This window comes from Dipodomys spectabilis, unplaced genomic scaffold (assembly GCF_019054845.1).
Source record: "Dipodomys spectabilis isolate Male_0828 unplaced genomic scaffold, ASM1905484v1 ptg000140l, whole genome shotgun sequence".
NCBI classification, from domain to species: Eukaryota; Metazoa; Chordata; class Mammalia; order Rodentia; family Heteromyidae; genus Dipodomys; species Dipodomys spectabilis.
Genome location: NW_024870817.1, coordinates 32420217 through 32447252, shown reverse-complemented (window position 1 = coordinate 32447252; position 27036 = coordinate 32420217). Strand labels below are relative to the sequence as shown.

Here is a 27036-nt window from a genome sequence, read left to right as displayed (position 1 = left end):
GGTCTTCAGCAACTAAAAATAATTTTACTAAGTTGTTTGATGTGAAACTTTAGGCTGAAAGATTAACACTGGATCTACTTTTGCAGCTCAAGGGGAAGGGCGATGCCATAAATGACACAGAATTTAGAGCAACAACATGCTCATTGTCCTCAGCTCCTTCCAATTTGTGGGAGAAACAAAACAGGCTAGACATGGTTGGATGCATCATAGGTTGTGCTGCAGAAGAGGCATCCCAATTTTAGTTTGGTTATACTCTACTTTTAGAGAAGTTGAGAGAAGACCAGTGAGGTCAAGACTCTGGGCTTAACAATTGGAGTTGCTATGCAGTAGTCCAAGAAATCTACTGTTCTTGGTCACCAATTGTCTAGGAAGTTTGAATTCAGGTCTAGGGATCAGCCAGAGTCCTGGATGTTCTTCCTGCTGAAGATGCTTCTCTCTTGGTTACTGGAGGAAGCAGCCCTGGGCACCCACCATGCACCAATGGGTTTATCTTTATAGTTGTGATTCATAAACTGAGACAAAATACTAAAGCAAGCCTTATTGTTACAGCAGAGTATACACATTGAAAAATATATTCTGCTTTAAGTGATTTGTTTGGACCTAATAAATACATAAATTTAAGCCATAAAAATAAGCTAGCAAAATACACCAAAAAATGCACGTGTAATTATCGTTTAAGTTTTAGTAACTTTTAGACAATACGAATTACTGCACATTTTTGATAAACACAATTAGCACTTAGAAGAGTGGTCCACAAAATGATACAAATAATAAAGCATAAAGTGAAGTTATTTTCTATGAAACTTTTCTAATAATATAGCATTTTCATCTTTTTAAAACGGTAGATTAGGATTATAATATAGATGAAATCAAAAGCCAATAAAAGCCCAAGATCCTCATTAGGGGACACAAGAGCTCCTTTATACCCCTAGAACCTAAAATGGAAACCATGATTCTTACATCTTCCTGCCTTATATATGAGAGTAGCAACACCAGATTGCTTACAATTTGCACTCATTTTGTTAGGAAATGCCAAGCTCCCTCTTCTCTCTACTCCATCTTCAACCACACTGCAATCCAAGCATTACTCTCTAAAACCTATTTCTTTGAGCCCCTGTTCACATCAGTTACTGAACTTATTGTATGATGCCACTTTCCAGTGTTTCTTCTCCTACTTAGATTGTGAACTCCCTAGGGGAATGTCTTATAAATAAATAACTATCCCTACCACTTACCTGTATTTACATTGCAGGTATTAGGTAAATGCTTGCTGAAGTGGACTCACTGACATTTTTACCTATATTATTAACTCCTTCACCAATTTTGCAACTGAAGGTAACTAAGAATATAATTTAAGATAGAATAGTAAGTACAGACACATAGTTGTTTTTACTTCTCATTTATTGATGCCTTGGCCACAATGAACTAAAGATGTAAATGGAGAATATTAAGTGTAAAGGACTGAGAATACCTCTGAGAATTCTTAGAAAACAGATAATACAGAGAAAAGAAGTAGGGAAATTGTGAGCAAGCCCATCAGCCTAGAAATAGTATTTTCAAAGTGATCATTAGTTTGCTTATGGAAATCTAAATATATTCTGTCTCATGAAAAATGACATAAACTGGGTGTTAAAAAACTAAACCAAATATCATTGTCCGCTTAAAGAACTCAATGGATTTAGCAACTTCTAAAAATAAAATTAAACTTTACTACTATAGAATACTAACTGTAACTTCTAAAATGAATACTATTTAGATTTTATAAAAATATCAATGACTACATACATTAGAGACTAGACATGATCTTGAGATAAGTACAATATTTTCAAGGTAAAGAAGGTCTAGGAAAATTCAATCACTTTGTTGAGGGTTATACAAGCAGTTAAAATGGCCAGGACATCTAGATTATTACCCTTAAATTTAGTTTTTCCTGTTACATACTGCCTAGGAAGAAATGTTAAAACTCTTCCTGTATTAGTGAGACTTGCATCCAATCCCACTTACATCATCTTATTTAGTAAAAATAAATGGCTTATTCAGATGAGATTTTTCATAAACCTTGCTGATATTACAGGAAATCTACCAGGGAATAATTCTATTATTTTGGGGAGAAAACTTACTGATCCATTAGAACTTTTCTGTACTATATTAGTTAAAAGGGCTTACTTTTAGATAAGTATTTGGAATCACTGTATTACCATTCAGGAAAAAACATAATGAGACAATTTATAATCTTTACAATTACTAAAAGTAAAATTTATGAACTAATTTCATGAAATTTTCACTGTAACTACTATCACTAACCATCTGACAATGTAAATCATCTCACAACCAGGGGGATAGAGGTCATCTCTTAAAACATGCTATAATCATTGTGGAAAAAAGCTCTCCTTATTTATATTTACTTATTTATGTAAATCTTGAACAAAAGAACTGTATTTTCATAAAATTAGCAAAGGTTTAATCAAATATAATTGGTTTATGTTTCTCTCCTAGCAAATGATTAAACCCGAAACAGAAGAATTCATTTTTGAGGAACCAAATCAGTAAATTAGGTGACTGGAAAGCAAGAAGCATGGCTGCAATGTGAGGACAGAATGTAGGTTCAGACTCCCAAGGATGTGTATATTAAGAGGAGTTGAGTGAGACTCCTCTGTCTTACTCAGGGCATGCCAGCAGGGTTCCAGGGGGAAGGAGGATCAGGAAACCTACAAGCCAGGCAGGCCAAGTGTACTTATCTGATTTCACCACCATGAATTTAACTGTAGCCATATTTGCAAGTTACCAATTTGGAAGTTTACAAGTGCACCACAGTGGGTACTTGTCATCGTTGGTGCTATGTCATGATAACAGGTTGACATTCAATGCTGCTACAGCACAATATGTATCAAACTTACTGGGCATCAAGGATACTAAGATGTTAAACTAATTAATACTATCACAATGAAATGAAAAAGGTAAACATCTATATCTGCTAACAAGTGTTTGGAAATGCACATTTATATATAAAATTATTATATAAAGGCTTTCATGATACAACTCCCTGGCTCTTAAATTTTGAAAAGGACAATAAAATTCTGAATTTTTTTTTGCCCTTGCTACTGAGATCTGTGACAGAAGTGAAAAAGAGGCAACGCTTCAACTTGGTTATTTATGAAATCAGGAGTTCAGTATGAAACTTCCTTCAGAATTAAAAACCATTTCAGACCAAAGAAGTATATGTGCTAATAACATTTATAAAATATCTCCACACTATTTACTAACAAAGCCTCATAAAATTTACATACTAAATACAGTAAAAATAATTTCTAATAAAGATTTTCCTGTCTTCCTAAACAAAATTTCTGTGCTTGAGGTATCACTGTAAGACGCCAATATGGCACATTTGTCACACAATTCAGGAGTCCATTCTAAAAATCCTGACCCACATTGCTACTTTCTAACAGGATGAACTAATCTCAGGAAGAAATGCTTCAATTGTTACAAAAAACAAAGGAGGCAGGTACTAGAAACTTGGCATTGTGTAAAACAATTAAACTTATTATAAATGCCCTATCTTCCTGCAGTTACCATTCATTTAAAAAGTATTACTCAAACCCAGTAAAGCCTTGTCTCCTATGATAGTTAAAAAACAAAATCCTAGAGATTTAAGAATTTCACTATCTTTCTACATTACATCACAGTACATAAAGCTCTTAAAAATTTCACTATCAAGAGCACATCATTACCTCCTAGCTAGCTTCCTCACTGGCAGGCGGACACGTGATTCAGCAGCTTTTAACTGCTAGATTAGAGCAGGGAAGCCATTTCACAATCAGCTTACAAAAAATAAGACAACATGCAGAGACACAAGTACTAAAAATATGTTTTGTATGTACAAATATCTATGTCCTGAAGTATGGCTATTAAGTAACAAGACTGACATAAAGCCAGAGAGATGATGGTTCTACATATGAAAAATATACATACGGAAAAGCAGGGGATTTACTGCAAAGCATAATTATACAATACTTTCCAAGGAAGAGCAAATGAATTTTTAAATTTCACGACTTAGGTCACAGTTTCAGTTACTTTTTACTGAATTCAGAACGATTAGGGGCAGAAGAATGCTTTTCCTTTTTTCTCTTCTTTTTTTCCTTTTTGTGATGTTTCCCTTTTTTTGATTTGTTCTTTTTTTCTTTTTTCTTTTCCTTCTTCTGACATTTTTGTTTCTTTTGTTTTGAAGAGTCCTCTTCAGTGGAACTGGAATAAGACCTATGGGCAATAATATACACTGAAAATTTATAACTGATTAGGTAATGTTAAGTGGGATTTTAGCTGACATAACTTCTCTTGGAATAAAAAGGGGATATAAACATAAACTCAAAATGTGCTTTGTTTTCACTTCAGATGCTAAATTCAGAATTTTTGGTACTTGGTCACAGAAACTTGTCAACACTACCACCTCTATTGTGTTCAACTGTGAATTTTCAATTCAGTAAAGATGAAATTCTTTTCCTATGATTTTCATTTTTTTTCATGCTGTAGTACCCTTCAAAATCTTAAAAGACAAACAAAGCACTATTCTTCAACCTCCATTATATACACGGTATATCTAACTTGTTAACATATTTTCTTACAAGAACCACAAACGATGCAATTATATGCATATATAAAAGGCTGCAATTGTGCTTCCATATAAAAGCTGAAAATTAACAAAATAAAAGCACATTTCTAACTCATTTGATCTTTCACATTAACATAGGGCTTTCTTTACATGCAGAGTGATACAATGAACACTTGAATTGCAAAATAATTTCTGCTAGATGCAGAGAGGATTCTTTTAACTACTCCAGATATGAGTGAGGTTGGCTTTTTATCAGACTTTATTTTCTAATATCATTCTGACAAGAAATTGGAAAAAAATAGAATTCCTGCACTGCTAATAGAAAGAAATGAAAAAAGAAAAAGTCATTTGTAGATTTATGTTAAGTGGTGTTTAACATTCTAACTACACTCAAAACAAAAACACGTGACAAGTCAGAAACTGAGTTCACTTAAAATAACACAGGTGTTTTTAGCTAGCTTATTGACCTAAATTTCAGCAGGTAAACCCAGACTGAAAGCAATCATATATGACCACAAGATTTCAAGTGATTCTGTGTCTAAGGAACTGTGTCTTGAACTCCCAACTCAGAGCTATCCTTCATTTTACTCCTGTGCTCTCTGTCTGGTCTGTCTATCTACTTGGGACTTCAACCATTTGCAAAGCTTATCTTCTCATCTAGTCTTGTGGTTCTGCCTTAGCTCTATTTTTGTTAAGTTTGTCTCATTTCCTGTTTTAAATACCTTGTTTGACTTGACCCCTTGGATTCTGATTATAGATTCTTGTTTTTAGATGATTATTAGTTGTCTATTTTTGGCTTGCTCATTCCTGGATTCTCATTTTTAAGGCAGAATTTTAAGCTCTGGTATTAAATGGCACTATCTCTACATGCATAGAAAAGTTAATTTAGTTTCAGGCCCTAAGTTCTGAGAGGCTTGAAATAGAGAGATCTGAATAAATGGTCTAATATAAAATGAAAATATCTGAAGGTATTTGGAAGATAATAATCTCATTTGTTGTAAGCAATTCACCTTGCTGTGTTAGCACAAATTATCCAACAATAAACCAGTCAGAAACCCTGAGTTCTATGATTCTAGCAGTTGTGTTAAAAACATTACTATTTAACTCCCAATAACAAAAAGAAAACCTTTTTACTTTATAAATTATCTATAATTAAAACATGCTATTAAATGCTCTATAAAAACTATAGTCATAATACCTGAATTATAGGACCTATAAATTTAGTGAGAACTAGGTCCAAACCAGATCTAAATATGACCAAGTGCTCTAAGCAATGTCAAGATGTGTGTATTTATAATCATATGAACAAATGAAACTGTAGTTATTAATCAAAGAAGATATTCATTCTTACTACTCTTGATCAATTAGTCAGTTAGTTGTTAAAAAGTTAACAGTAAAATTCACAGGTAGCTGGTAAAGGTTCTGAAAAATCTGAAGGTATTTTTAGCTTGACGGATTCTATTAATAGTAGACATGTACTATTTAAGTTCCAGCTTCATCTATATGAGAACAAACTGTACATGAAGACTTTAGACATGTGTCCAATTTAAAAATTTAGTTACTGGTATAAAACTACAACTGTTGAATATTAATACATAAAAAATTTTATAATCATTTTGGACTAACATTGTAACTTTATTTTTATAAATATGCTGTTAAAAATACCTTTTCCTCTTTTTCTTCAATTTGATTTTCTCTTTGCTTTTCTCTTTTTTCTTTTCTTCTTCTTCATTTATTCCTGTGGATGAAAAGGTAGTTGGAAAAATCAGGTCACCATGAGTTTATACTGATTTGTTATGTGTGTAAATATGTTAATTTTAGTTGTTTGTTAGATAGAGAAGATGACAAAAATAGGAACATGTAGTAAAGCCGAACAAAAGAACCTTTAAAGATACATCTTTTTTTTTTATAGTGTAAGACAATGTGAATGGTCATATTTTTAATATACAAAGATTAGAGAAATGTGACTGACAATAAGGGGGAAAAAGTCCCGACCAAAGATACAATGTATTATGAAGGAAAATTTTTCTGAACTTTGGGGAATATTTTTTTTAACACCTTGTAGTTCTTAGTTATCCTTTCTTTCTGGGTCTGGAGTGGACCATATCTTTCTTGAATGCTAAAAGTGACTGGCTTTCTAAATTGTGAAAAATAAAAGGCAAAAGGAAAAAGACAAGGTGGGATGAGGGAAGAAAGCATTACAAAAAAGAAAACAAAATATATCAGAATTTAAGATGTAGCTTAGTGGTAGACTGACTGTCTTAAGAGTTCCTGGGTTCTATCCCCAGACAGTGTAGCTTACTCATCCCAATGACATATGCATGAAAACATCCTAAGCTGAGACATGAAATTGGAGAGAAGTTTTCCTGAAGCCAGAGGAGTGGACACTTGCTGGCCAGGTTTCCTGAGGAGAGTGGGGGAGCTTTGGTCTAACCAGTCATTCCAGCTTCTCAGGAGATGTGTCCATCATGGGAACAACTCTTCTGGGTGGAAAAACTGTGAACCTCAAGAAGCTTAAGGTAGTCAACGCAGAAAATCATCCTTAGGACTCTTCTCAGATGTGGAACAGAGGCCACCAGACCAGCAAGTGGTGCTTCTTCTGTGGTAGCTTCAGAAAGATCTATGGGTGATTACTCCACAGGTAAATACATTGAATGGCTGTTTGCTCCAAGTCATGTCCAGTTGAAACAAACAAACAAAAAAGAAAGGTACAAAAAAATCAGTTTGACATTCTTTCAGTGCTGCTCCCCGTCTGTATGCAAGGGGTGACATTGTGATCATAGTGGTATAGTTGGGGGGCTTGCCACTGGACAACTTGAGTGCTGGATGGTATGGCTCAGATGGAAAACAGCACTGGGATGGGCTGTGCTGGGTAGAAGTGTACTCTTCTAGCTTGTCTGTCTTCCCTTTGAGCAGGTCCAGGAAACCAAAGTCTTTTAGAAGGGGTTTAGCTCCTTGCAGCATGTCTGTTTTTCCAGGGAGTTTCTTTGTTTTTCTTAAAGATCTTCTGTATATCTGTCTGTTGGCGACTAGGTTTGATAGAGACAATTATATTCTCAGTAAAAATGAGATTGTCTTGTTGATATAGGGGGAGTGGGCTCATGTCATCCTCATTATCAGCCTATTTGTTATCATTTGAAATAGGACCTAATTGTGCTATTTTCCCCTAACCATGGGAGAAATTCTAGACCAGACTCAAAGAGAGACATCAAGTATTTGATTTCTTCTAGTTATTAGCTTGTGATGAGAGAATTCCATGCTATTCAGGACCAAATTAAACATTAAACACCGTTCATTCCACTTTCAGGCTGCTGTGAGCATTTTGCCTGTCATTCGACTGACTAAATGTTTATCTTCCTTGTCATCAGTGATGTCAGTACCTACCTCATAGCCTTCTGTGTTAAGTGCTACGGGTAAGACCAGATTCCTGGGCAGAACTGGGGAAACTGAAACATCAATAAGTAATGTCTAAAACATATTGGTCAAGGTAAATACATAGACAAATACACAATACTGTATTTGTTAATATAATAATGGTATATAAGTCACATTTAACTTTAATACAGAAATTAAAATACAGAATTATTAAAATAATCATAAATTAGCTAATGAGCACACAATATAAAGAGGTAAATTGTGATATGAATAATGAATAATAAAGTGTATATAACAGTAAAAGCATAGTTTTTTTGTACATGAGTGTAGATGATTTATAAGAGTCCTAAGAAAAATATATACTATAGATACACAAAAGAAAAGGAATCAATATAACACTGCAGAAAAACATCAAATAACAAATGAGGAGTGGAAGAAACAAAAGCAAACACCAGACAAAAATGGTGAATAAAATGGCAGAAGTCTTCTCCTAGCAAAATTTTAATCTTAAATGGACTAAATGTCCCAATCAAAGGCAGAGAATGAACAAATGGATGAAAAGACAAGAATCAATCATAAGCCACTCAGGAGGCTCATTTTATCTTTGAGGGTAATTGGCTAAAAACAAAGGGATGGAAAAATATACTGTATGCAAATGATAACCAAATGAGAACACCCGTGATTATACTTACATCATACTTGAAGCCAAAAACTGTCACAAGAGAAAATGTCATAAAAACAATGACAAATGACTTATTCAATAGAACATGTAACAAGTATAATTATACATGCAGCACTCCACATCAGAGCACCAGAATACATAAAGCGATTAGTAATAGAACTGAAGAAGAAAGAGGCAGCTGTATAATAGTAGGGGAATTCAATGTCCATTGTCCACAATAGGTATAGTCACACAGGTAAGATAACCAGGAACATACAAGCTTACTATGCACAAGTCCTTGAGTTTAATCTCTATCACAGATAAAACACACATGCATGAATGTGCACACACAACACATACACACAAACTGGCAACAAAAAGAAAAATCCAAATACCAACAAATTCAGTCAAAAAGACTGGCTTCATTAGGTGAAGGAAATAAAAGATTAGAGGAGAAAAGAAATGAAAAGTCGTTTTAAAAAAAGATTAAAGAACAGAACTCCTTATGTAATCCAGATTAGCCTGCAATTTGTACTCTTCCGGCTTCTCTCTCCTATACCTTACCTGAGTGTTTTCTAAAAAACTAACATCATCAATAAAGCTTTAGCTAAATAAAAAATAAATGAAAAGACCCAAATAAATAAACTGAAAAGAAAAGAGATTTACAGTGGATGTCTATTAAAATACAAAGGATTCTTTCTTTGTTTGGTTGCAGGGCTTGAACTCTGGGCCTAGGCGCTGTTCCTGAGCTCTTCAGCTCAAGGTGAGTGCTTTACCTCTTGAGCCACAGCACCACTTCCGGTGTTTAATTAGAGAAAAGAATCTCACGGACTTTCCTGATGGCTTTGAACTGAGATCCTGAGATCTCAGACTCCTGAGTAGCTAGGGTTACAGGTATGAGCCACTGGCACCGGCTATAAAGGATTATTTCTATTCCAATAGCTTTTGACCTACCTAGAAAAAGAGGGATGAATTTCTAGAAACATAATTTGCTAAAGTTGATTCATGAAGAAATGGAAAATATAAGCAAACTAGTAAAAAGTAAAGAGATTGGGTCAGTAATCAAAACCCTCTCAATATAGAAAAGTATACAAACAGATGACCTCTCCAGTGAACTCTATCACACATTTAAGGCAGCACTAAAGCTATTCTTCTCAAATACTTCCAAATAATTAAGTCAAGTGAAAATGTCAAAATTTATTTACAAGGCTACCATTACCCTAATTAAAATGCTAAATAAGGCACTACAAGAAAACAAAATTATAGGCCATTATGCATGATAAAGATGTATGCATTAATCCCCAACAAAATGGTACCAAACGGAATACAACAGAATATTAAGATTGCATACAGCTATCAAGTGGGATTTATTTCTGCAATGCAAGGATAGTCACATTTATGTAAATCAATGAATATACTATACAACATGAACAGAATGAAGGATATATAAACCAAATAATCATCTCAACAGGCATAGAAAAAAGCATTCGACAATAAATGAACAATTATAAAGGAATATATGTTGTTCTGATAAAGGGTATATATGACGAGCCCATAACTAGCACCATAATAATGATGGAAAGTTCAAAGCTTTTCTTTTAAGGTAAAGAACTTGTGGACATTAGAAATGACATGATACTTTCTATTCAGCATAGTACTGAAAGCCCTTATCAGAGCCATTAGGAAAGAAAAGGCATCTAAATTGGAAAGAAAGAAGAAAAATATCTCTTTGCAGATGACATAATCTTGTATGCAAAAAACTCTGAAAGTTTCAGAAAAAAAAAACTGGTTTAAATAAGTGAATTCAGTCAAGATACAAAATCAACATGTAAAAATAAGGTGTGTTCCTATATGTACATAACAAGGAGTTATCTATAAAAGGTATTCAAGAAAATAACCCCTCTTAAAATAGTATTAAAACAACAATGACAAATCACTCCCACGAACCAGTGGCTCACACCTATAACCCTACCTACTCAGGAGGTTGAGATCTGGAGGACTGCGATTTTAAGCTAGCCTATACTGAAAAGTTCTCAAGACTCTATTTCCTAAATAACCAGCAAAAATCCAGACTAGTGGCATGGCTCAAGTGGTAGGGTCCCAGCAAAGCAAGCAAGCTGAGCTGACTTGGGCTTTGAACTCAAACTTCAGTACTAGTAAAAAAAAAAAAAAAAGTAGAAAAGGAATAAAATACTTAAGAAATGATCTACAGTATCATAGATATTGTCTTCCTATTCTTTGTATTCTTTTCTACTTTCAATCCATGTACTTTTTATCTTGGTCTACTTCTTTCCTACCAATCCCCTTTTTTCTCCTGTGCTAGTCAGAGCTTGAACTTGGAGCCTTTTGTACTTGCTCAGCTTTTTTGATCGTGGCACTCTTGGTTGGCACTCTTGCTACTTGAAGCATGGCTTATAGTCCAGTATTTTGCTGGACAATTGAACACAGACTTTTCTGCCAAGGCTGGCTTTAAACCAAGACCCTCCAGTCCTCTGCCTCCTGAGCAGCTAGAATAACAAGTGCGAGCAACTGGAACCTGGCTGGTCTACACCTTTATATTAAAGCTTATTCCATATTTATTCCTGATACTACATACTCTTTGAGAAAAAGCTTTTTAAAGGTTATTTTGATACTGAAATTTTGAAAGAACTACTATTTTATTTTTACATCTGGTTACTTTTGTTGAAAAAACCATAGTAATTCACACATAATCTTCCTTCAAAAAATCCAAAGGCATTACCTATATCTTACTAATGTCTAATGCTGCTATAGTGAAGCATAAAGCAATTCTAATTCCTGACCTTTCATTGATGACCCCTGTTTAACTCCTAACTCTACAGCTTGAATTGTACTTTTTCTTGTTTTCTATGAAATGAACTTTCAAAAATATGGACTTTGTGTGGGTCTATGTTTTATCACTGAACTGGTACTGTAGAAGTTTTTCAATCTAAAAACTTTTTCTTCCTAGGATTCATTTGAATGAAACATTTCCTAAACTGATACTCCATTCATCTTTTTTCCCCCTCTCTCTTTTTGCTTCAGTTTTATTCCAACTCAATCAATTTTCTCATGTCATTTTTAATGTCTACAAGTTCTTTTTTGTCCTTGAATGTCTTTTGTTTTCTTCTCCATGCACAGTCTGAATGTTTCAAGTCGAGCTCTTTTGCTTGCTAGTTTATATACAGTCATGGGCCACATTATGATGATGTAGCCAATGAAGGACTGAATTGTCCTACCATATGGCCTACATGTGTAGTAGGCTCTACCACATAGGCTTTCCTGAGTACAAGTTATATAGTTCACAGTATGACAAAAATGCCCAAGATAGATTTTTCAACATGTATCACTGCTATGGACCTATGCCCAGGTTTCATATGTGATTCTTCTCTTTAAAAAATTTAACTCTTGATTGCCCAAAATATTGACTGGAAGCGCTAAGCAAGTGATGCTTAGAACACTAGACTTTAATGGTAAACTAGCAAGGCCAAAGGATTGTGCAAAGAATTATCACTAATCAATCTCCTTTTCTGTTTCTACAATTTAGCTGCAATTGTTTTTGATCTTAATGTTTTATGCCTTTAACAACAACAAGAAATTATTATTTTGCTCTTGTTTGCTGTCATTTTAGTGATATTGCAGTAGAGAGTTGTATTAATCAGACTTTTTGGCACTGTAACAAATACGTGAGAAACATTTTAGAAGAGGGATGGATTTATTGTGAATTATGGTTTTGGAAGTTTTAGTCCACTGGCGGCATTATTGTTTCTGGGCCATGGCAAGGCAAAATATCATGGAGAAGGCAGTGATGGAACATTTTGTAGAGCAGACAGAACAGAAGAAGCCTAGGATGAGATATGGGTAGTCCTGAAGAATATTCTCCTAGTGATCCACTTTCTCAGATCAGGATCAGGCCCTACATTCCACAGCTCCTTTCCTATTACCTATTCGTATTTTGAATCTATCAGTGGGTAAATCCATTGATGAAATCAGAGTCCTTATGATCCACTCACTTCTCCAAAGCCCCTAGTGAACACAGATAAACTGGGAATCAAACCTGCAACGTTTGAGCTTTTGGGGGGAATCCTTTATAACCAAGGCATAACAGGAGCAAAAGTACGTGCATGAATTCAACCAACTGAATTATCATAAACAACATGATTTTCATTTGTTGTCTTTGAGACCCTTTCTCTCTTCTTTGTTTTCAACTTGTCCCAGTACCTGATATTTGATTTCTTCTTAATTGGAACTAATATGGAAAATAAACATTTTTCTAAGTTCATTGCTTAATGTTTTCTGATCAAAACTAAAATAAAATGGATCTTAACCGTTAAAACTCTCTCATCCCATACCTAAAGCTGTAGTCAAATAGGTTTTATTTTACTTCTGTGTGAAACCTCCATATGGAATATATGGAATTATGTAGTTTACAAAATTATAGCACCAAATTTGATCCCATTGCAAGAATAAGCCATTTTATACACAAGATGTGGCATAAAATAGAAATGTTTCATGACTGATCTTTTTTTGTATATGTTTAAAATAATGTAGGAACATCTGTTAAATTGACCAATTGGTCTTGAAGTGGAAAGAAAGTGCTTTGTACTAGGCAAGATTGCTGGTTATTGTGACTTGACAATCTAATCTTTGGTCTAATTTCAAAATCCAGATACAATAAAGAAACATGGTCTATGGAATCTGAAACAGTTGGCCTGCTGCTGAGCAGTGTTTGATCTTAGGCAAATTACTTAGTCTATTACAGTCTATTTCTCACCTGTGCAGAAACTTATACACAGAACGGAAAAGACATCTTAATGATAAATGCAATATAAAAATAAGATTAAAAAGTGGAACATTTAGAAATACGTTTAGCAAATGGAGTAAAAAACATATTGCTCACTTTTCTCTTGTAATGCCTGCAATTTATTTAGTTCTTCATTCTCTTCATCACTGTCTTCACTGCTTGTACTGCTGACATCGAGCACTATGTCCCGTTTGGGGTCTACTCGAAGAAAATTGCGGCATTCAAAGGTTAGATGACCAGCTGGATTAAAAAAAAAATAGAATGACATAACTATAGATTCACTTAGTATTTTTTTTTGAATAACAGAAAACAATTCATTTCAATAATTAAAAAAGTTTTAACTTTTAAAGAGTTGGTTACTATATATATATATATTTCCCACTCCCCCATACATAGTACTACAAGAAAATTTCTTCCTGAAACTTCTAATTCAATAAACATTTTGGGGAGTACTTATACATTTCAGAATATGAATTATATTTTCCCCTTCTAAAAATACATTAATATTATAATTTAAAAAAATCTAGAAAGCAATATAGGAGACTAACCTGATTAAAATATAATATGCACATGTGAAATGTCATGGTGCATCCTGTAGTACAATCAATGCATAGTATTAAAAAATGAATAACAAAGTAAAATCAACTCTACCATGGGCAGGGATCAGTGGGAAGAGACAAAGCAAAAGGGGAAGATGAATGAGGATAAATATGTTTAAAGTACTTTATATGCATGTATGAAAGTAGAACAATGAAAACTGTTGAAATTATTTTAAGAGGGAATGAGATATATTGAAGTGTGATGGAGAGGGAGAGCTAATGGGCACATGGTATGCATGTATAGAAATATAATGACACTACCTCTGTACAACTAATTCGTGCTAATAAAAAAGCTTGATAAGAAATAGAATACAACACCAACACGTACAGAAAATAATATAACCAATATTTATAACTTATCCATGTGGGTAGGGCAGTCATAAGTACCCGAGGGAAGAACTGACAGGAACAAACACGAGTGTGCTGACAGCAAAACTGACATGCTGGCCAAGATCAGCAACTGAGAAGTCTCATGCCAGAGTCTTAGAAAGTAGTAACAGTGGGGCTTCAGCTTGAGCCTTAATGCCTGCAACCACATACTGCAACCGTGGCTGTCAAAGCCTACAACTAGCCCCAAGGCATAGAATTCGTCTTTCTGTTAAAGGCCTGGAGCTCAGAGTCATCTACTGCTTCTGTAGCAAATACCTGCCAAGGCCTGAAGTAGCTGGAGGAGTTTCCATCTCAGTAGAGCAGAAGGACTCAGTCAGCTAGTCTGTAAAATCCTTCCAAATGAATCATTTATAAGTTTTACAAATGCTTTTTTTTTGTTTCCAAACATAGAATTTTCAGACCTTATTCTTATTGTTGATTTCAAAATTTATTACACTGTTATCTGAGAATACAATTAGTATGTATGCTCTTTGGTGACTGATAAGATTTCTTTTGTGGCTTGGTATATAGTGAATTTAGGGGAGAGTTGGTAAGCATTTCATAAGGATATACACTATTTGTTGAGAATGTATATTTTGTTGTTTACATACTTGACAGAGGTACTTAGAATATGTTATTGATTTATCTACTTTTCCTTATAATTCAGTTTTTGTTATACATATTGAGCCATTAGTAAACACACTTGAGATAATTAATTTTTCATCTTTTTACTTAATTGTTCTTGTCCAAGTATTAAAGTAAAAATTGTTCCACTCCCACTGCTCTAATTGTTATGAATTCTATGAAACTGTATCATATGATACTATCATTTCTTTGAGTAAAAGCTAAATATCAGTAGTATTCAATCTAATCTGGACAAGAGTGTGAAGACCTCTCAATTGAAAAAGACTAACTTCTTCAACAGATAGTTGAGGGACATTGGTTCTCTACATACAGAAGAATGAAAGGTGGACACATGCAAAAGTTAACTCAAAATAGACTGAAGACAATGAAACATAGGGTCCCATATCACCAAACTCTTAGACTTCGATACCTTCACAAACAAGATACTCTCTGAACCTCGTAGTTTAGGGGTAACTCCCTATGTCCTCCCATCTGGAGGACTGACTAATGGTGGGGCTTCTTCAAAGTATTGAGAGGTTTATTGAGTCTTTTTTAAAAAAATTAGCATCAATTAATTGTACAAGAAGGTTTAATTCTGACGTGTCCAGATATGCATACAATGTAGTTTGATCACATTCACCCACTCCCCTCCTTTTGAAACCAATCTCAATAAATTTCATTGTTCAATTTTTAGACATGTACAGAAAGTATTCCAACCACATGAACTTTCCTTCACCACCTCTGTTCTCCCACTCCTTCCTGGTACTACTCTGCTTGACATTTTTTTAAAAGTATATGACAATTGTTCTGTATGGTATTTCAATGGTATTTTAATGTATCTTTAATGTACAGTAATCAGATTGAACGCCTCACTTTGCCCAATCCTCCTAACCTTGGATTATTCAACAGTTAGTAAGTTTTGTTTTGCCATTTTCATTCCCAGATGAAATATATTTTGCTATTGGTTACTCGTTAACATTCTCTTCTATCCCTTCTTAGTCCCCCTAAACAGTTTTACAATGACAAATATGTTATATATAGAGAGACCAAATTATTAGTATACACTCAGTGTTGGCCAGATAAATAAATAAATAAAAATATAAGCCTAGGTAGCATTGTGGCTCAAGTGGTAGAGCCCAGCCTTGAGGAAAAAAAATAATCCATGGACAGTGCCAGGCTGAATTGAAGCTAGAAGACTGGTATGCACAAACAAACACATAAACCAACAGTGTTGGTTGAAAGGGACTCATTATAAATAAAAGAAAGTAGAAAGATTTTTTTGTTTTTTTAGAATTCATAAACTTTATAGACAATGTGTACTTACGGTAGCCACATTTTTTACAGCCAGCTCTGACATTATCCTTGTTGCAACCTGAAAAAAAAAAATTGGATGAGTCTTCTGAGATGCATAAAGACTTTATCACATGAAATTAGAAATGTTTGTTTGTAAAACTTTCTTGAATAGAAAAAAAATGATCTCTGATACATTATAGTAATACTACTCAATTATTCTGACTCTTAGAAATCAATTTATTCAAACTGAATTTATTCAAATCACTTGAGGGATACTTAAATTTGCTTTTTATTTTTAAAATTTATTTTATTTTATTGTAAAGGTGATGTACAGAGGGGTTACAGTTACATAAATAAGGTAATGAGTACATTTCTTGTGGAACAGTGTTACCCCCTCATATTAGAGTCAAGAATATTTCAGGAATTCTACAACAGTAAGGAAAAATATTTGTTATTCAAATGTGAAAACTGTTAATCTACTATTCATAAATGGGAAATTAAAGTAATATATTTTTCCTTCTTTGTGTATGTGTTATGTGCACACATGTGCACGTGTGTGTGTGTATCTGTTTGTGTGTATGTGTGGTGCCTAGGATCAAACCATGGGCTCATATATACTAAGTAAGCACTTTGCCAGTGAAATTACAGAACAGTGGCTGCAATGATTAGATATTATAAGAAGCATCTAATTTCAACCACAAATTTCAGCAAAACAAACTAGTCATGTGCCTAATTTTGATAAACGTTTACAAATATTTGTAGTATATGAGGCAATACTGAAAGTTTAAGTACTAGAAATAAATTAAAACTGACTTTTAAATGGCAGTAATATATACAACATAAAATTTGCCATCATAACCATTCATAGTGTTGCAATTCAGTAGAATAAAATATATTCACAGTGTTGCACAAGCATTCAACCATTTCCTATTTCTAAAAGATTTACCTCATTGCAAGCATTAACTGTACCCATTAAACAAGTTCTCTCTTCTCTTCTCTTTAGTCCCTGGCTATCTCTATTCTGTTTTTAAGAATTTTCCAAAAAAAAAAAAAAAAGAATTTTCCATTTCTTGGAGTTCATTTTGATAAACATCAATGATAAACATCATTTTTTATGATCATATATGCATATAGCTAGTTATCAAAATGAACTCCAAGAAATGGAAACAAGAGGTTTTCGTTCTTTCTTTTTTTGCTTCTTTTCTCCTTTGTCACCATTTTTGTTTTCTGTACCTTTGGTTTTATATGTAAGTTTATCTGTTTGGAGAAGGGTAAGGTAGAGCACAGAAATGTTAAGACAAAGTATAAACAAATGTAGCAGTGGTACTCACTAGACACTATGTTGAAAATAAGATATATAACTTGTGGGAGTGGTCAGGAGGGAAAAACTGGGAGAAAATGAGGGAAGAGGTGACACTATTGAAAAAGAAATGTATTCATTACCTGACTTATGTAACTTTGTACCTCACCTTTACTAAAACAATAAAAAAATATAAAAAAGAATTTTCCATATACATGGAGAAATTACACTATCTTTGAGTCTGATTTTACTTAGCAGAATGTTTTAAAGGATCATCTATATTGAGCAGATATCTTATTAATATTATTTTATATGACTGAATAACACACAGTTAAAATTTATTTTAACCTCCAAGTGACCTCCAATAATGAGTTCAATAAAGCTCAGTTCAGTCTTATTCCATTTCCTTGCTGACGGGCAGCTAAGTTCTAAACCATTCAAGTGGAGATACTATCTCAGTGTAACATATATATTAAAATGGCTAAGTGTGAACAGAAAATAGTATTAATTTGTAAGAAAAAAATCCCTCCAAAATCATTTACTTAATATTATGAGGTTAATATAATGGTTATTTTTCCTAATTTACATTTTTCTCTCAAATACTGAATTGCTCTAGTAAAACCAGTTTTGCTAGAATGCTTGTTTTTAAAATGTAAATGTAAAAACTTAACCAATACATTTGGGAACAATTTAAACATAAAATGTGACTTTCCTCCATGAAAATCAGTGGGTTGATTCGAGCTGCTAGGAATATACAAGACGCAAGCACTGTATTCAGAAGACTTCAAGACCTCAGGTCATTTCAGGATCATGGGCAGCAGTGCTCATCCACAAGTGGTGATCGAACTTTCCATTGATTTCACATCATCTCTGTCCCACTCAGCTCACAGGCTGAGCACTTCTAAGAAGAACTTCAACAGTACCCTCCAGTCTTTTAAAGGTAAAGTGTCAAATTTGACATGGTATTTAATGCCTTTTTAAAAAAAAAAATCATTTAACATGTGCAAAACACCATGTCACTTTTTATTAAGTCCAAACTTTTTGAGCACTATGGCCCAATCCCTTTGTCTCCATAAAATGGACATTACTGCATAGTATAAGGATGCATATGCCACATTATAGGAAAACCATGACTGGAATAAAGCTGGATTCATACTATCTGAGGCTTTTTCATTATGAAATCAACCGCATATTGAAGAAGAAAAAAAAAAAGCTCAGAGAATTCGGGTCAATGTTGTGTGTTTCCATAGAAACCAGAGATGCAGAATAATGCTGCACAAACCTGTGCTAAATGCACAATTATAGTCCCTGAAACAGACTAAGAATGTTGTAACAGATAGGCCTGAAACAATCTCATCTCAGCATGTATTAAATACATTTATGACACACAAAAAAACCACTGATACGAATCATTCAAGTATATCATACTTTTAAAAGAAATAAAATATGAAACATCTTCAAGTCAGGCCATCTTTTTTTAAACAAAGTTGAAACTTTTATATAAAAATATATAACAAAAACCATTATTTATGATGTAACTGCCTATTAGCTATTTCCTCACTAGCCGTTAGTTAAATTAAGATCACAGCATCAGTTGTCTTTAATTTCTGTGACCACCTGAATGCTTCTTTCTGGGATTTAATCTCAGGCAAATAATAGCATAAGTCTGAGAGAACTGGCACAGTGAAAGGGGTAGTTTATTCTGTTTTGAGAACCAGTCCTAGGGATAATGATGCCACTCTTATATTTTCCTTGGCTTTGTCTATTTTGTGAGCATTATTTTCCAGGATTTTCTCCCTGTTTTTCCTTTTCTGATTAAGTCCGCCAGAACTCAAAATCCTTGTCAAAATAAATCAGAAAATTGCACTATGAAACCCTTACTCAGCTAAGATACCTAATGGTGTCAATTCCTCTCCTTTATAGAAGTTTGAAACAGTTATTCATAGCCTCTCTCCAATCCTCACTTCAAAGTTCTTTCAATTGTGACCTACAATCTAAACATCATTAAAAAGTAATAAATTTTGTCACAATAAGAAAAAAACCCTAAATGTAAACCTTATCAAAACCAAACTAAAGAGACACTTTAAATTTTGTGAAAAAAATGTGTGCATCTCACAATACTAACATAGGTTAATTATTCCTACTGTGTAAAACCCAGCAAACCATTAATTTGTAGACAGAAAGTTCACAGAAAAGGAAGTAGAAGTGACTCTGAAACACTCAGCTTTATTTATAATAAGTGAAGTATCCATTAAAATTGTAGTAGGATTCCATTTTCACTTCTCATGACAGGAAAGATTGAAAAGGTTGAAGAGGGTGCTTGGGTAAGGATACTGCTGTCACTGCCAAGAGTATAAATTATCACTGAACTATCTCCACAGAAAGCAAGCTGGTGTAATCTATCAGGACTATAAATTTACACATTGCCTTCAACCAGCAATTCCACACCTGTGAATTAACTCTCTCAACTTACTTTTACAAATGCATACTGACTTACAAATGAAGTCATTCATGGCGACACAGTTTATAAGAGTGGAGATAATTAAAATTTAAATAGAAGTCTGACAAATTTTGGAATTAAGGAACAAAGATCATCTTAAATGAAATGTAATTATCTCAAAGACACATTATTTTTATTTATTTATGTATTATTTGTGTGTGCGTGTTTGTGAGAGAAAGAGAGAAGGAAAGAAAGAAAGAAAGAGAGTGTACTGGGGCTTAAACTCGCAGCCAGTCTACTTTCCTTTAACTTCTTTGCTATACCCCTTGAATCACACCTCTACCTCTAGCTTTTTGCTGGTTAATTGGAAATAAGAGTCTCACAGACTTGTGCTACAGCTGATTTTAAACTGTGATCCTCAGATCTTAGCCTACTAAGCAGCTAGGATTACACATCAGGCATAGGCATCTAGCAACCAAAATATTTTAAAACAGGAGATGTCTTAATTGTACATACAAAATTAACCTTCAAAATCATCTGGCCTTCAAGAGAAGGATAAAAGTAAACAAAACGAAGAGTTGCTTTAACTATTGGCATGAGAAAGATAATATTTAAGTAAATGCATAAAACTTTTATCCACTTGTCTCATATAATGATCTATGAAGAAAAGATTCTGTACAGGTACGGGTTTAAGATAACAGAGAAATTTAATTTGTGAACTAAAGAAAAATCAATACTGCTGACCAGATAAATCTGCTTACTTATTATTTACCTGTTCTGGATGCAATTCTGAATTGGGATTTGGAGTAGTCATGGAGATGAATAAAATCCCTCATTAAAGGAAGCTACACTATACTATGCTGTCTAGAATAATGCGCTCATGGCTGTAAATATGAGAAAATATGCAGGTGTCATAAGGACACTGGTTCTGTTAATAAATATGAAGAAATGACAGACAAGACTTTTAAGATGAAAGACAGGGAAATGTAGGCAAGTGTAATATAAAGAGATGACAACAACAACCAAAACCACAGATTTTCACATTAGAGAATGTGCAAGAGTGGTGAGAGGAAAAAGATAGAAAAGGTGATTAACCATCTTCAGGAATATGTAATTTATTCTTTTTTTGTGCTGGTCCTGGGGTTTGAACTTAGGGCCTAGGTGCTGTCTCTGAGCTATTTTGCTCATGGTTAGCACTCTACTACTTGAGCCAAAGCTTCACTTTTAGGTTTTTGTTGGGTAATTGGAGATGAGTCATAGATTTTCCTGCTCAGGCTGTCTTTGAACCACGACCCTCAGATCTTAGCCTCTTGAATAGCTAGGATTTTAAGAGTGAGCCACTGTCACACAATCCTCCTTCATTCTTGAAGAGAGGGGGAACTGGAATTTTAATACTTTAGAAGCTGAAGAAATCTAAGCCATCGATCCCTTCATTATGGAAACAAGGAAACCAAGCCTCTGAAAAACTAAGTGGCTTAAAGAGAATTTTACAAAACTCACAGATATGGATTTAAAATAAAATCCTACAAATGATAGGATATATGGTTATGAAAATTACTGTTACAGCATAAACCGGGTAAGGGTGGCTCATGCCTGTAATTCTAGCTACTAAGGCGGCTGAGATCTGAGGATCACAGGTTGAAGCTAGCTTGGACAGAAAAGTCCCTGTGAGCCTCTTCTCCAAAAAACTACCCAAAAAAGCTGAAAGTGGTTCTGTGGCTCAAATGGTCGAGCGCTAGCCTTAAACACAAAGAGGCTCAGGGATAGCACTCAGGCCCTGATTTCAAGCCCTAGGACTGGCAAAAAACAAAACAAAACAAGCCCCCCCACCCCCGCCCCACAAAAACACAACATGAATTGGAGAATAAATTACCAACAGTATAGTTTATAACAGTATAGTTTATTAAGAAAAAACAATTATAGTGTAATTTGGAATTCTATCTATTCTGAGATGCTACAGTGATGTTTTTAAGAATCTCACTCATTGTGGTAATCAGACAGAAATGTTCAGTTAGCCATTGGTGATTTCCTAACTTGGCTCTAAAGACTTCACAGAAAGATAAATGACAACACCCCCCCCCCCCAATTAAAACAAAATACAAACAAAAACTTACCACCAAAAATTAGAGCTTTGTGCCAACCACACCAGTAACATACATTGCCACTTATCTCAGGCCAAGTCTTCCTAGAGAATCACTCACAAGATTTCAACACCTGAGCTAATTTCAACAACTGTAAATGGGCAAAGCAAGTTTCACTGAGTCCTATGTTCAACTGCCATTTCTCTAATAACAACAAAGCTCCTGAGATTTCTCTAAGGGTCTATAATATGCTATTGTTATCTACATAATGATTTAAGCTTACCAGACAATGCTAAAAAAAAAAAAAAAAAAAAAAAAAACAGCTAAGGCACGTGAACACCCAACAGACTAGGTCAGTTTTCTTCTGTGGTATGTGGAAAGCAGCCTTATTATCTTATAGTCACACTTTGTAATAATCACTAGTAGAACTACCCCCAAGAAATGCCTAGCTGAATCCTTTATTCCTAAAATAAAAGAACACAGCATAATACTTGTCCTCTTTGATGATCTCGTCTAAAGATTTCAAAGGAGCCCTATTTTCTTTAATACACTGTCTGGATCGATCATTCAAGAAATTACCTTCACATTTTCTATCTGTATTTCCTAAGGCACTTGCATTGTACTTGTATAGTGCCTGTCATGCTTATTGTCTCAATTTTTGCTAAGTTAAAACAGTTTATCTATAGACTTCAAAGTGTTATTTTGAATTGAAAGGTACGTATCTGTAGCCTAGTTTGGGAATTTCAAAGAAAATTTTGAAGAAATTACTTTAGCCCTCCTTCTGCAATTGCACATCTCCATTACTGAAGTTTTCAAGGTTGTATCATTTTGCGTGCCCATACTACACAGGTAGTCACAAAACTTTCTCAATAAAGGGTCAACTTGTGTGATGCTAAGATCAACACAAGTGATTTGGCCTATGAGAATACCTAGACAATCTATCCAGGCTTGTCTCTAGACTTGTCATAGATCTTCCTTTCATAACTACACTCTATACCTGAGCAAAGTCATCTACTCCATAGCTTTAATCATTACATGTATAGCTGATACCTACATCTTGGACTTTGACACTGATTTCTTTCCTAAGAGACGGATTGTATCTCAGACTATCAGATATTTCTATTCTTGTGTTATACTAGTGTCATGCTCCAAAGTAAAGTCATCTTCATTCTAAACTGTGCTTTGAGTTATCAGAAATTAGTCCTAACCCAACTAACAGTGAGACCTAGGTTAATTATATTCCATTTTTCCCATCTTCATAGAATCAATCAACCATTTCTAGTGATCCTATCATCAAAAATACATCTCGAACCTATTTGCTTCTCTCAGATCAAAGCTAAGCTAGACACCATCATAGCTCACCAAAACTACTCCTAACTAACTTCCCTCCAGACTACACTATAACCAGAATTATTTATCCAAAGTGTGCATCTGCATGAAAACCCCTAAGTGGCTTCCTATTCTCCATGATATCTGTCATTTATTTTAAGTTATACAATATTGAGGCAAAATGAATTCACAGATGTGGTATAGAGGAGCCCAAATGACTTGTCACTCATAGCTCAAAATAGGCAAGTTATTTGACTTTTCTGTCCCCCAGTTTCTTCATCTGTGAAATGGGAACATTAGTATGTTTCTCACAGCAAGGTTGAAAAAGTGAAAGAAGATCATTGAAATCTTTGATATACTATCTAAGGTCAGTTATTAGCTCTTTAATTACTCACTTTCCTACATTTGCAAGTGGAGTATTATCCATAGCAAACATATTCTCTTCTCACATACATCTTCCTCTACCTCTGATTGCAATCTCCCCTATAAGTACTCATCTTTCCCACAATTCTTTTGGTCTCTTAAGTGCTGATGGTCCCTTCTATACCCTGTTAGATGTTTTACTATCTGCTCCCCAACACCTTGAATTTTCCTTGCTGGAACACTAGCTCCATGTCTTTCTCTTCACTGCCAAACTGGAAGTTTTGTATGAAGAGCAATTATGTCTACCTAGGATGGTGCCTGGCACACAGAAAGAACTTAATAAAGAATGCACACGTCTCTCAGTTTCAGATGTGCTCAAACTGCACAAAATTCTTCCCTTAAAAACTGCCTGTAAAATTAGATTCAGAAAAGCTGCCACGGATCAAAGAAACTGGTCAAACAATGCGGGGAGAGGCAGGTTTAAACAAAGCGTTTCTGAAACAATACTTTTCAGAATCTTTTTCTACAGTAAAGGGCACTTTGCATCTCCACGCTGGGGTGTAAACAGTGTCCTGCAGATACATCGTGGGGAAAGGCAACTTAAGAGGTGCCCAATCCCACCTGAATTTCCTAGGAAACTGAATCCCTAAAGAGGACATCTTTGGGAACTTAGTCCTCAGAGTTTGGATACAGAAACTGGGACTAGAAAGGACCTTACATAGAACTCAACAAAGCGCCTTCTTTGACAGATAGGAAAACTGAGCCCCAGAAGGGCAAAGCTGAAGTTCTGCGGCCACACAACAGGAAGAACTAGAAATGGAGGGAACCCCAGAACGCACTTTCCGTACCAACACAGGGCATTCGGCTCCCGGGGAGAACCACGTGTTTCCACTTCAGATTTTATTTTTAAGCCACATAAAACTTAAGGCCAATGGTCCTCGTCCCTCGGCGCCCGGCTAGGCCTATAATCCACTGTCCGTCTACAGGAGACTTTCCCTGTAATCCTGAGCAGCTGAACGGGCTGGGGGCGGGAAAGAGTTTCTTTCTTTACTTTAGACTTGCAGCGTACACCTTTAAAGGTAAACCAACAGAATCTGTCGATTTTTAAGGCCACGAATCTGTCCCTTCCCCTCTGAGCCCTAGCCCACTTGACCCCACCCGCTTCCTTCTAAGCTGGAAAGCAGGGATCCCGCTGCTGGTCTTCACCTGGCACTGCCATGTCGCTGGTAACAGAAGTCACTGGATCAAGTAGATGTGGAAAAATGCGTTTTCTTCTCGCTGGCTGCGGAGGCACCACAGGGTCAAGGCAGTCTCTTTCACCCACACGGGGCCCGTGTCGACACCGCAGCAGGAAGGCCTAGGGCGCCTCCAGGGATAGCGGAACCAAGTAGTTGCGGATGCAGGTTCCGGGAGAGGCACATTTCACGACACACCTGGTCCGAACCATTATTGCCAATATCGGGGGGGGGGGGGAAAGAGGTGAGTGTGAACTGCGCATGCCTAAAGTGAAGTGAACACAACCCCGACGGTTTCAGACTCTTGTGTTTTAACGTTGTTACAAGTTGCATTTAAACTGATGTCAATCTGTGGGGGAACTGTCGCCTTTTCTCTGGAGGACATTGGAATCCTTCCCCCTCTCAGGATTAGCGGTGTTCGGGTCCATAAACAACATGGCGGCGTCCGTGAGGCGCTAGCTTCGGTCTGGCTCTGGTGCGAGATTGTGACCCAGTGAAGCTTTCCCGGGCGGAGTGAACTTGAAGAATCCGGTACCGGTCGGCGGACAGCTCTAGTGACCGCTCGTCGGCGTGCGTTTCCAGGGAGCGGCATCTCTGAGCGTTTGGCCAGGATGAGCAACATCTACATCCAGGAACCGCCCACGAATGGGAAGGTGAGACCCCCACCGGTTCCCAGTGACACCCTGACTGGGCGGCGTGCGCCTGGGTTCCCCTCGGGTACCCTGCTGAGGAGGCCTATGCCTGAGTTCCGCTGGGTGTGGGCCAGGCTTCCCCCAGTGATGCCCTGACGCGGAGGGGTCGGGGATTGCCGGGGGCCCTCCGACAGGGTTACATCTAACCCGGAACTCACCAGCATGTTCTCTAACGGGTCCGGGAACCGAGATCCAGACCTCTCCTGCCTTGTGTAGTCCCATTTCAGCTCGCAATCCAAGTCACACAGGCGCCTTCTCATGATTCTTTTTACAAAGATGTATATATATTTTTTCTTAAGTGATTTGGACAATATTCTCTGCGCAAGCGTTTTTTGAACGGCTGCTAGGCACCTCACACTACTAAGTGCTGGTGATGCAAAGATGGGTGGGTAAGATTGTTACCTACACAAGAGCTTACCTCAGTTTGAGTAAAGAAAAACCTTACGGTGATGTGTCTCACAGTATGCCAGCCAGTATTGACGCTCGAACTCAGGGCCTGGTCTCTTCTCTTAGTTTTTTTTTTTTTGTTGTTGTTCAAGGCTAGTACTCTACCAATGAGCCACCCTTCCACTTCTGACTTTTTAGTGGTTAATAGGAGATAAGAGTCTCTTGGATTTTTCTAAGGCTGGCAGACTGGGTCTCGGCCTCTTGAGTAGCTAGGATTAGAAGTATGAGCTATCTATCTACGCCTGGTTTGATAGGTTTGCTTTGGGTGCTTTGGGTTGGAAGATTATATTGCTATGAAAGGAGGACTGAGCAGTTGGGAATCCCAGGAAAACATCATGCAGATACTAGCTTTTGAGGTGGTTTTAAAATGAGAGAATAGTCAGAGAACGTGGGGAATGTAACCATGTTCAAAGGAAAATAATTTCTAATAGAGATTTCATGGCCAGGGTATGTCACTACCCATCCAATGTGGTTGTTTATAGTCTGAACTAGAACAGTCAACTGTGGGGTGTGTGACCTGAATTTTTTAACTAAATCTAATCTATATTACATTTGGTATTTGATGAACCAGCATAATAGAAAAATTAGTGGAATAGAATGTACAGAGTTAAGGAACTGGGAATGTTGCTTAGCAGTAGAGCACTTACATACCTAACATTCACAAAGCCCAAGAACAGATTTCCAATATTGAAAAAAATAAATAAACAAGCAACATATATTTGAATTAGGGATAATGTAAATTTGGAAGATAGTCTTTTTGCTAAATTATATATACATTTTTATGTAAATTGAAATTGGCATGTTAGTTTACATTACCCAAA

The 27036-nt window shown here is 35.6% G+C and overlaps 2 protein-coding genes across 2 annotated transcripts in view; one reads left to right on the top strand and one right to left on the bottom strand.

Moving 5' to 3' along the window:
• Nucleotides 1-796: 796 nt before the first annotated feature.
• On the bottom strand, nt 797-25209 carry Srek1ip1 (SREK1 interacting protein 1). The gene is made up of 5 exons (XM_042690836.1): nt 25048-25209; nt 16360-16407; nt 13540-13683; nt 6272-6344; nt 797-4254 (listed from the first exon to the last, which is right to left on the bottom strand). Exons 1-5 carry the CDS (start codon nt 25058-25060, stop codon nt 4068-4070), a joined length of 465 nt encoding a protein of 154 aa, XP_042546770.1. The 5' UTR covers nt 25061-25209; the 3' UTR covers nt 797-4067.
• A 286-nt stretch (nt 25210-25495) lies between these two features.
• Cwc27 (CWC27 spliceosome associated cyclophilin) overlaps nt 25496-27036 on the top strand; it is a 195768-nt gene continuing 194227 nt past the window's right edge. Inside the window, exon 1 of the mRNA XM_042690943.1 lies at nt 25496-25729. Coding sequence (XP_042546877.1) covers nt 25688-25729 — 42 coding nt within the window. The 5' untranslated portion in view covers nt 25496-25687. The remainder of the gene's footprint in view (nt 25730-27036) is intronic.